At 48.3% G+C, this 12,232-nt stretch overlaps 2 protein-coding genes across 2 annotated transcripts; both read left to right on the forward strand.

Annotated features, from left to right (window-relative positions):
• Positions 1-684: 684 nt before the first annotated feature.
• On the forward strand, positions 685-4,152 carry LOC311374698 (uncharacterized protein; the record flags this gene model as incomplete). Its single annotated transcript, XM_084490490.1, has 2 exons — positions 685-1,274; positions 2,350-4,152. Coding segments are annotated over 2 exons (1,751 nt in total), but the record flags the coding sequence as incomplete, so codon positions are not given.
• Positions 4,153-7,692: 3,540 nt separating this feature from the next.
• Positions 7,693-10,006, forward strand: LOC311374699 (endothelin-1-like). Its single transcript, XM_084490491.1, has 5 exons — positions 7,693-7,782; positions 8,050-8,191; positions 8,321-8,473; positions 8,795-8,887; positions 9,655-10,006. Exons 1-5 carry the CDS (start codon positions 7,722-7,724, stop codon positions 9,806-9,808), a joined length of 603 nt encoding a protein of 200 aa, XP_084346617.1. The 5' UTR covers positions 7,693-7,721; the 3' UTR covers positions 9,809-10,006.
• The last annotated feature ends 2,226 nt before the right edge of the window (positions 10,007-12,232 follow it).

The following is a 12,232-nucleotide window of genomic DNA, read 5'->3' on the forward strand; positions in this document are numbered from 1 at the left end:
ATTGGAATGAGGAGTGGTTCAGTGCTGCCCAAAGGCCTGTTGTTTACTCACCCAAACTCTGTACTAGTACTAGTACTAATTAGCAATGGAGAAGCTATTATTTACCAAATCATTGAAGACATGTACAGCTCAAAGGGATAGTCCGTTTTTTTGCACTTTAAGCCTTATTTTCAGGTTGTTTACGATGAAATACATCGGTTCTGGTGCTAACTTCACAGAAAGTCTGTGTTTGGAGAAGTTTAGGTTTTTGTTATAGCCCCTTTCATATCCCAGTGTACAGGTTGATGGGCATGAAACATCGGTCCTAAGGCAACATTAAACGTTTGTTTGCAAAGCTGTGAAACTCACCGAGTGGTCACTGGTGTTCGTTGATGTTCGACCAAAAAAATCTTAGCAAAGTATGCTTTCCAGCTGAAGTTTGACGATCGTGGAGCTATTTTTTTCAGCTGAACCACATCGGTGTGTAAACTTCCACTTGACAGTTATACACCTGCCAGTAGTTGGGGATAATGAGCATTTACGTTAGTTTACCAACCAGCTGGGAACAACATTGGCGGTGGACTAATACCGAACACTTTCAAGGCTTCCTATAGAAATTAGTGGCTACAACAAAATTACTAATAAATCCTGCTGGAAAGCATACTTTGCTCTGATCTTTAAGAACGTTCTCTCTTGTCCCTCCAGCAGGCGACCGCGGCCACACCGGCAGCTCGGACCGCCAGGACTCGGACGCTGACGACTCGGACGGCGCCGACGACGAGGACAACGACGAAGAGGAGGAGGAGGAGGAGGAGTCGGGCCTGTCCACCAACCCCTCGGTCAGCGCCAGCCCCCAGCACCTCCCCCCGGGTGCGGCCGAGATCCCGCCCAGCGCCCTGCTGGCCCAGATGTCCATCAGCTCCATGCGCTTCTCCTCCCCCTCCCCCAACACCGCCACTGCTGCCGCCGGCCCCCCGCCCCCCGTCGCGGACCCCCTGCCCCCCGCCGCGGACCCCCCCGTCCCCGACCGCTACTCCGAGTCGTCGGTGGCCATGATGAGCCCCGTCTCCCTGTACAAGCAGATGTCCATCTCGGGGTCCTGCTCCAGCCCGGGCCCCTTCCCCCTGTCCCCGCCGGCCCTGGGGGGGCCCCTGGGGGAGCACCACGTGTCAGACACGGACTCGGTCCACATGATGAGCCCTGTGTCGCCCTGCCGGCAGATGTCCATCGACTACCCCGACTTCGAGGTGCCCCCCAGCCCGCCGGTGCCCAGCAAGGGGGCCAAGCTCAGCCAGGTGAGACCCCCGTCCCGCCCCTGTCTGTCTGTCTGTCTGTCTGTCCCTGCTTCCTCTCTCCTTACAGCGCATTTCCACCGGTGAGTACACTTCGGACCCAGCACGCCTCAGCCCAGTAGTGAGGGTGCGGTATAGCCCAGCTCAGTTATGGCGCGCGTTTCCACCGCCGCCACTACCCTTATGGTAGGGCGGGGTTTAAGCTGGACGGCAATAGCCACGGCAGTTATGTAGCTTGCTAATAAATCCAAGGAAAAAGAAGAACGCACACTGACAACACACTGCACAATGAACAAAGATCAAGCAACAATGTAGGACGTCCAAGAAGGACGGCAAACTTTTGCGCGACATTTTCTTCAATAAGCTTTCGCCGTTGTCCAGAAATATCTTGCGGGTACTGTGTTTGTTTGTTATTATCCCACTGTCGCAGGGAAGTGATTCTGTCGACCAATCAACAGACGCCGTGTGTAGCTCAAACTTGCCGGAACCGTTTCAGGCGTCTCAGTACCTCAACGGAGTAGTACTGTGAGACGAGTACGGCTCAATACGGCTCAGTCCAGGTCACGCCCCCTTTTGGCGGTGGAAACACTACCCGTGCCGCACCTTTACATTCACGCCATTTAGCCGTCAAGTCCCTTTATCCAAAGCAACTTACAATAAGTACATTTGTCAGTAGAAAGAGAAATAATATATCGCTGTCAGTGTGTCAAACACAAGTGCCAAACACTTACAATTGCTAGGTTTACATGCCAGGCGCTACTGCCAAAGTTCACTGAGTAGGCTGGTAGGTTGGGGATCTAGCCATCCTACATCTGGGTGGCCACTCCCACTTGCGTTGTCACAAACGGATGGATTTTGAAACTGCTTTCTTAACGGCTGATGGACACCTTTGCAGTTACCGTAGCAGCCACCTGCCACCAGCCGTCTTCTATTTCAAAGTGTCAGACTCGCTTAACAGTGCCTAATTATTAGACATTATTAGTGTCTAAAAACGTGATTATACCGTTTTTCTTAAGCTAACAGTGTTAATTTTCCTGCCTTCTTCTTCTTCTTCTTCTTCTTCTCCATCGTTCATCAGGAGGTTTCTCCGGCGCCCGTCACCGCGGCGACCGCCAGCGAGCCCGGCTTCCCGGTGGACCGCGGCACCCAGACGTCGTCCTTCCCGCCTCAGGGCCCCGTGCACTTCCCCCTGCACGGCCTGGCCACCCCGGCGGGGCCCGAGCACCACCTGTTCAGCCACCTGCCGCTGCACTCCCGGCAGCCCCTCCGCCCGCCCTACGGCGTGGTGCCGGTGGGGGGGCTGCAGCTGCTCTCCAGCGGCCTGGCCGGGTACTCCACCTTCTTCCCCATCCAGGCCGGCCCGGTGCAGCTCACCATCCCGGGCGTGAGCGTCATCCACCGGACCACCAGCCCACTGCCCACCGCGCTCTGCTCCCCGCCGCGCAGGGAGGACGGGCCCTCGCCGGGGTCCCACCAGGGGCCCCACCAGGGGTCCCGGCCCCTGGTGGTGCAGGACCCCGTGGGCGGCATGGTGCCCTGCTTCCCCCTGGGCCAGGTGTCCGGTCTGCAGGCCCAGGGGCTCCAGTCGGTGGGGCTGGAGGCGCTCAGCCTCCTGGGGGTCGGTCAGGGCGTCGGCCCGGGGCTCACACTCAACGCCACCCTGGGGCTGCAGGTGGTGGCCGCCGGCCCCCCGGGGCCGCAGGGCGCCACGGGGCCCCAGAGCCACCTGCCCGGCCTGCAGATCCTCAACATCTCGCTGCCCGCCCTCATCCCCTCGCTCAGCCCGCTGTCCGCCCTCAGCCCGCCGCCGCCGCCGCCGTCAGGAGGCCCGGAGGCACCAGCAGCCACGGCCTCACCTTCGCCTTCGCCTTCGCGGGGCACCACACGGGGCACCAAGCCCGCCGCCCCCTCGCCGCCTGCCCCGGCGTTGCTTAGCAATCCCGCCGCCGTGGCGACCACGCCCACCAGCCTGCTGAGGGCCGCAAGCGAGACGGACCTCAGAACGCTGGCACCTGACAACCAGAGCACTGGCTGGGCGGCGGGGGCGGGGCCGCCGTCATCGCACCGGACGGCGGGCGGGGCCGACACTTCCAGGGCGTCGCCGGCGGGGGGGGCCGGCAGTACGACTCCTCCCAGGCCCCCCCCCCCGCGGCCCTCCAGGCACAAGATGGCGGACGTCTACGACGACGAGGACGACGCGTCCAGCGACGACGAAGGCCGACTGGTCATCGCCACCTGAAACAGGAAGACGACGACAACAACAAGACAACGACAACACAACCCCAGTTGGAAAGCTATTCTTTGTCTTCTTTTCTTTTTTTTTTAATGCTTGTCACTTTGTAAGACTGAGAACACTTATTCAGGGCGGTGTGTTTGTGAGCCGCCTTTGGAAGCACAGATCCAGACATTAATTTAGTACGTGCAATCATATGACGACTATTGTTCGATTAACAAAAAAATGACCAATCGTTTTTACTTTACTTTAAGTCGCCCTCCAGACTCTTTTTTTTCTTTTTTGTACATGTTGTATAGACAATTGTGCCTTTTGGAAGTTTCTTGTCGAGGAAACCTGTACATAAAAAAAAATATGAATTCAGTTGTAATGTTGTGTTTATTCGAGACACTTTAAGTAGACCCAGAGGACAAAATGGAGGATATAAGATTTATTTTGGAAAGACTTTGTCATTCGTATCTATGAAAAATTATAAATGTTAACTGGTACATGTACATTTCTATGGATTTTTTGGGGCAATGTTACTGTGTACAAATGTTGTGTTGAGCTATTTATTATATTCCATCTAGTGCCCATGATTGATTCATAAGTCCATTGTCATGTGCAATATGGTAGCTTTACATTGCGGTATCAATATTATCAAATGTATCAGTAAAACTTTGTTTACAAACACTCAAGTGCTGGCGTATTTACTTTATTTCACCACTTATTTCTACACTACGCTTTATTAACAACAAACACTCACACACTGCACGTTAGTAACACACACACGCACACACACACAGTCAAACTGCGCGTTAGTAACACACACGCACACACACACACACACACTGCACGTTAGTAACACACTCACACTGCACGTTAATAACACACATACTGCACGTTAGTAACACACACATACACACACATACTGTACGTTAGTAACACACATACACATATACGTATGTTAGTAACACACATACTGCACTTAGTAACACACACATATATACTGCATGTTAGTAACACTCCACACACTGCAGTTAGTAGCACACACAACCACACACACTCCTTGGTGCATGGTGCCTTGCTCACTTTAAGAACTCTGTGTGTAGCCATGGTAACGCTGCCTGTGCGGCAATAAATCTCTGTTCACTCACAACTTACTTTGACACAAATGGCTCCTAAAATAAAATATTTAGGGCCATCATATGTATCTTAAGAAGGGCCACCAATGTCCTGGTGTACTTTCTTCAATTTACTTGACACATACCAATATTTCAAACCACAAATACAAGAGCACATACAAAACGAGTCTTTAAATGTGATATTAAGGTGAGAGTTGGACGATAGGCCTAATATTCACACTGATAGCAGCGATGGTCATAAAGATAGGCTAGCCTGCATGTTGATTCTAAAGGGAAGCTGATCGTATCCACGTGGCTATAACAGTTTAATTTGCAATGAAACGCTATTCAAGGCACTTGCAGGCATGCAAACTGGTTTGGGGTGAAAAAAGGTGAGAATGATGCGTGAGCCGAGAAAAACACAGACCCACTAAGGGGTTCCAGGGTTATACTCCGGGGAGTTAAATAAAAAAAATTGTAAATAATATATATAAAATATATATATAAATATATATATATATTATATAAATAAAAAAATTCTTAAATTTTTTTTTTTGATTAAAATAATTATTTAAAAAAATAATTATATTAAAAAAATAACGCGCGCATAAACGTGAAATATACATAGCCTACACAGACATGATATGAAACAACTTGATTTATCTTATAACCAAGTCTCATATAAAAAAGAAATATGGCTTTGCTTTTTCTTTGCAGAAAAATAAAAAATTGCAAAAACACCAATGATGATTCATAATGTTTGTCAATCAGATGCTTATTAGTTTTCTGGGGAACAGTCAGCCTCCTATCAGCTGTATCAATCATTAAAACAAAGTCCTCATCTTCAATCATTGGGACTGCTAATCCTGTGTGTACAATGCATTTTGCTCTGGTGTCCTCCTTGGTCTGTTGTTGTTCTGGGATGCACTAGCTTTATTTGCACTCAGTGGCCCATCCTTGTCGGAGGCCTTCTGTACCTGTGAGGTAGAATGGAGGGGGGGTCCGATTTTTCTGTCTCTCATCCACTCCCGTCTCTCACTCAAACATGCGCCTGCTAGTTGACCTGCCGAGCGGGACGATCAGTACTTCCCCAAGAGCTTAGTTCTGATTGGATCGCTTCCCAAATCGTCCCGCTTACATTTTCGTCTCGTTTTTATTTGTTAACGAAAGTGTCAAAAGATTTTGTCGTAGTTTTTGTCATCCTAAATTGATTTTTATTTAGTTATCGTCTTGTTTTCGTCAGACTGTAGACCCCCCCCCCCCCCCCTCAACAACTCTGGGCACCTTTGCCTGGAGCCTCCAAAGGGCTAAGTACGCCACTGCCCCTCCTCATCTGTCAGAAGGATGACTCATGCCTCTGTTGTACTACGATGGTATCTTCCCCTTTGCAGCAATCAAACCCGTGTCGCTCTCTGCGTGGAGGAGATTACGATGGGCCGACATGGACATCTAGTGGTCAATGTCAGCCACTGCTGAGCGCTCCACTCACAAATCGGCAAAGTGGTAGCCTGGAAATCCAGACCCACATCTAGAAAGCTGTAGGGTCTGGCAACGATTAATGAAAATGGCCCCAAGCATGCATTTGAAAATATCACTGCACGCAATTGGATAACACGACCAATCAGAAGAATACAAAGGGTGACGTATCCAGACCAGCGGAGCAAATCAATAGATAAGACTTGCTGTATCCGATCAGTAAAACAGCAACGCTTTTGGCCCGCCTATATCAAATACACCTATGTGATCGGGGAGGGATTATATTGCTCATTCCCAGAGTGACTTGCTGAGCAAATTCAAATTGTGCTCTCGCGAGAACTCTGGATTTCCAGGGTAGCAAAGTGGCCCAACAACCTGTTAACAGGGGTTATTGACGGTTATTACCGAGTAAATAAAGATGTGTGTTGTTGTTGATTGCTGTCATAGAGCCTGTGAATTCCTAACTAAAAAAAACTTTACTTCACATTATTGTTTAATGGACCCAGACGCCACTTACATAATCAGGCCACCATACCAGTGTGAAAGCCTTTTTTCCTCAGCGGATAGGGGTTATCATTTCATTACTGGCTTAATTTGATCAGGCTGAAAATAATTAAAAATAACAATGTTATTAAATAAAATGACATACTGTAATAGTATAATAATAATAATAACTATTTATACAATAGCCTTCCTCCAAGTAGAATTGTTCATAAGCATATGAATAAGTCATCCGTTTTTACAAACTGTCAGCATTCCATCCATATCCATTACACACACAATCAGCATTCCATCCATATCCATTACATTAGACCAATGCACATCGTAACGTTAATTTCTCAAACTTGAGCCAAACTAGATGTTCTACAATAGTCCTACAAGGACTGATTTCACAAAATGTATGCGTAACAAAAATACTTAGCTACATATCACTATGAATTATATATATTATATAGGTATTGGCCTTATTCAATAAAATAATACACTCAATAAATCCGCAAAGCCACACTGCAATCGCGTCCTGCGTAATATCCAGAGACAGTCTACCAAACTGGTGAGACATCCTGGTCGGTCTGCTTCCCCCTCGTGGTTCAACCTTATAACTGCACCCCCAGTCGGTCCGCAGACCAGAGATTGGGTGTGTGTTTTTTTTTTTTTTAAGTTTTCTTGGCACAGGCTCACAGACACCCGGCGTCGCCGTCCTCGCGGTCTCTTCGGAACCGTGGAATTTCGGAGTTCTTATCTCGGCCTGCACGTTGCTTATCGGTGACCACCAACAAACAGCATTGTCTGCGATTGAGCCAAAGGACAAAAAAACGTTATACACGCGACTCCTCCAGGGAGGGGGGAGGCGGGAGAGAGGGGGAGGAGGGGGGGCGCGGGGAAGCACTTGTATATAAAGTCTTTGGGCTTGCTCGTGCGGGTAGACATCACTAGACCTCGAGACTGACGCGCCGAGAGACGCAACTAAAAAGACGCTCCTGCAACAGATCGCTTCAACGCTTTTCTCCACAAGTTCAAGAAGAACAAGTGGATTTTTTGTGACTTCTACCTTTAGGATTATTACTTTCGCGACAAAAACTGATTTTATTTTTGTGAGAAAGACAAGAAGTCTTCCTGTTAGAAATACTTTTAAAGATGGATTTACGCGCGGTGATCTCCCTGCTGTCGATCATGCTGTCCGCAGTGTTGAACACAGGTAAATAGTCAACGCTTCACTCATTTAGCTTTGGAAAGTGTATTTAGCATGCCAGTTCTTAACACATGTATGTTTAATGCGCTCCGTGCAAGAGTAGATGCGGACTTTCAAGTCAAGCCAAAACATTGACGCGTCAATGTTTTAACGCAGACTACAAACTTCGTTTCCAAATGTCTCTTTGCAATCATGCATGACGACAAATAGGAAACTATCCAGCCATGACATTTGCTGAAATTAAATAAGTTTCTTTCTTTTCCCTTATCGCAGTTGTGTCTGCTCCCGCAAGCGAGGTCCCCGCGGCCAGCCTCGTGAGTCACGTCCGGAACAAGCGATGCTCTTGCGCGACCTTCCTAGACCACGAGTGCGTCTACTTCTGTCACCTGGACATCATCTGGGTCAACACGCCAGAGTGAGTAGCCCTCGCTGCTTAAGAAATAGACCCAACATCATCATTGAAGTCCACGTTGTATTCCTCATGTTAGTATTTTTTTTTTTTAGCAGAATCGCCGTCTAATAGCAATGTTGTGTTTCTTTCCAGACGCATCGTCTCGTACGGGCTGGGAAACATGCCGAGGAGGAGGCGCTCCGCCGAGGAGCCTTCCGCTAAGAGCCACGGGGGCCCCCGCTGCAGGTGCCTCAAGGGACACGACAGCGCCTGTAAAAACTTCTGTCATCCGGAACACCAACTCAGGTAGGCCTACGGCCTATTGTGTCATATGGAGGCTACGTCTGCTAATATAGCCGTGTTTTAATTGTAGGTTATAACGCTTAAATCAAACACCTGGCTGGGAGCCTCTATTAAGATCAAAGATCAGATCAAATCTAGCCCATAGCACTAATGTGTTAAGAGTCTACATAATCATAATATATATGGGATTATACGGATAATTGGACTCCCACGTGAATGTTTCCAATCCGCTGCACACACGCACACTTGTTTGTGTTCCTCGACACGCCATGACATATGATTCCTGTCATCTAATCGCGGTTTCCGACGCCTTTTATCCTGCAGGCAAAACAAATCGTCGCCAGGCAAGAAGATCCGGCGCGCGGAGGGCGAGGGCTGCTCCGGGGCGGGCTGCGCGCGCACCCCAAGGATGAAAAGGTACGCACGAAAAAAAAGAAATTCTTCGGTGACAGTAGGAGGCACGCAGAAAAGAAGGGAAATACCTGGGGTTTATTTTGCAAAATAAACCCACACATAATGATATTCGCTCACGCAATGCGAAGGCGTGGGAGCGAGTGTGTTTCTTGGCAGGCAGACCACTTCTCGTACTACTGTTGTGGGATTACTCCATGTGTTGATGGACGGGTTTAAAGTGAAGGGTTTCTACTAGACTATCCCTCAAGTCACGGATTTAATATCCGACATCCCAACGACGAATGTCGCTTTTATCCCCTAGGTCTTAAATTATTAAGGGTTAATCGTCCTTCTTTTGTCGATGCGTTGTCCTAAAATAGAGTCGGCCCCGTCCCGCCACATTCCCTCCTGGCCAAACTGTCAGAGTGAGGCAGTAATGGAGGCACGGCGTCTTTCATGTCCCATCACGTCGTCTCTGCACCGGGCTGACCTGCTCCCGGCAGCGGGGGACGGGCGGCTGTTGCTGCTCGTTCGACTCGTACATAAAAGCCCAAAACACACACACAGAATCTACCCCGCATTCATCACAAAACCATGTGTGCGTGACATGTCAAGGACACCGTTTGACTCGTTTTTGAAGTGTATTGAAGTCTACGCTTTTGACTGACAGCGGTGTCCCCACCCCAGATAATCCTAAACACGTCCACTTGTAACCCCAAAGTTCAGTCTGCGGTGTTTCACGGACACTTTGATTACTCACCGCCGTCCTTCTCCTCTTGTGTTTTTAACAGGCGAACAAACGGCGAGAACGCGAAGAAGACGGCGTCCCCGGTCGCGCTACGCGCCGTGGCGCAGACCCGCAGCGTCCTGGAGGTGTGGAGGTCGAGGAGGTGGAGGAGGGCGGAGGAGGAGGAGGAGAAGGTGGAGGAGCACGTCACGTCCTAGAGAGCCCCCCGCGGCACCTCCTCAAAACCACTAACCCCGCCTCCTCGCCGTTTACGGAGAGAGGATGCCATCAGCACCAGAAGCTAGAAAATAAGACGCCGTTGTGGCCTAGCCGGCCTAGCCTATGGCTAGGGGTCGTAACATAACCCTAAAATGGCCGCCGCGGCCGGCAGAGAGCTGGCCACTGGACTTGCTCGGTTCCACACTTCCTCTGGGAGGGGAAGGCAGTCAGGAGTTCTGCTTATGGGTGGAAAGACTGAACTAAAGGGGGCTTGGACCCCCGGGGACTTGAAGGTCTTGGACGGCCCCTGGTTGCAGAGTGATCAGGGTGACCGGGTGGAAACTCAAAGACCACCATTACTCTTCACAACGTCGTCTGGGTCTCTGTTGACCTCAGAGGAGAACACTCCAGCAGAACCTCAGAACCGCTCCTCTGTTGAGAGGGTTCTCCATGAAGCTGAATGTACTAATATACGGTGTGGATGTCTAAATGTTACACAGCAAGAGGCCAGTCGCGTGTAAAGAGCTGTTGTACTGTTGTAGTGATCAATGTGATCGCTGAAAGAAAGATGTTTTTGTCATTGACTGAATTCACCCAACAAGGGGCACATTTTTTTCTCATAACTTATTATTATTCTGCATATATTATTACCGCTATGCTGTGTATTTATTCACATGTTACAGATTGTACTCTACTAAGGACCACATTGGTCGTCCGTATGGATGTTTCGCTCTTTTATCATTTCTATGAAATGTGTTGCCGTCAAGTTGCCCTGATTCAGGCAGAACTTTAAATATAAAAAACGTTGCACACTAAACAAAAGTTGAACTGTGTGTTTGCATTTCTTCTCTTTTTCACATCAACATACAATATGTTGGCCTACAGTGTTTCATTACGTATCCCTTTTATGATATAGTTGCTACCACTGTAGGTTGAACAATAGCCAAATTTAACCTCTAACCTTTAGTAATGGCCCCGGTAACGGAATAGACATGAATGTAAACCAAGAGACGTTTGTATACGACTGCCTTGGTCAACACAGAACCTCCACAGAATCTACAGACAGGGGAATGCTATCAAACACCAGGATTGGTTTGATGTGCTGATGAGTAAAGGAGAGAGAGAGAGAAAGAGAGATATAGAGAAACAGAGAGAGAGGGGTAGAGAGACATACAGAGACAGAGAGAGAGACTGGTAGAGAGACATTGAGAGACACAGAGTGGAAGACAGAGAGAGAGAGCAATAGAGATAGAGAGAGAAGCAGCAGTGTGTGTGTGTGTGTGTGTGTGTGTGTGTGTGTGTGTGTGTGTGTGTGTGCGCATGTGTGTGTGTAAGAAATAGAGAGCGATCCATTTAAAGGAGAGCAAATAAAGAGAGGGAAAATCCTAGAAAGTGTCCCTCCTGGAGCCCAGGAAGGCAAAGCCATACAAACACATTTCTCTAATCTAAACGCCAAACCTCTTACACACACACACACACACCACAGTTCCACACCCAGCTCATACACACACACACACACACACACACACACACACAGCAACTGGGCTTACATGTTAATAACAATATCCAGCACACTCTATTTGTAGTCACTGTATTGTATTGCATTGTTTTATATCTGCTATATTGTGACTGTCCTATTGGGTTACTGTGGGTTTGGACAAGGAAGAAACAGGCTGGATGACTGTTCTGAAGAAGCATGACTCAGACGCACACCAAGCCACATTCTCACGGAGCCGCTGCCAAGAGTAATGATATAGCCCTTATTTATTAGTTAACACATTAAGGAAATGGTCCCATGCAGGTATTCTCTGAGTATGCTGCATGATTTGAACCACGATGAACCGGAGTATAGGGAGCCTTATACATACCTTAACACCACACTTTTCTGTGCCACATATAACTTATAACACTTATAGTCTTATTATTTGATAAGGTGCATTGGTTCCAGCAAAGCCTTTTCGCTTTCAAATAAAATGTATTGGCAGTGAATTCTGTTTGTTCACAACTCATCCGTAACCGAGCGGAAAAGTGGAAACCATAAACCAAAAATGGTTACCAATGAACAGAAATTATCTTATCTCACCAGCCTGTTCGATAATCAAATCTGCTGTCTCCATTGGACCCTGGGATAAATCATCAAAGGGATGGGATGGATTCCTTTAACAATTGATTTGTCCTGAAGTAATATTGACTCAGTGTGCCAGAGTGTTTTTGAGACATTGTCTCTGGAGTCAGTTAACGGTTTTTTGATCGAGTGTTGTTGAAGAAGACGAGGTGGATTTGGACGTTCGCCGACAATCTACGTTTTTACAAAGTGCTTAACAAGCGAAATAACCCAGCAGGAATAAAACATGTTTTAAGCTTACACAGATACATCAGAGCAAACACCAACACTTAAGAAAACAAGAAATAAGTTTCAAAGA

Source organism: Micromesistius poutassou (assembly GCF_964030765.1).
Source record: "Micromesistius poutassou genome assembly, contig: SCAFFOLD_4239, whole genome shotgun sequence".
Taxonomy (NCBI): domain Eukaryota; kingdom Metazoa; phylum Chordata; class Actinopteri; order Gadiformes; family Gadidae; genus Micromesistius; species Micromesistius poutassou.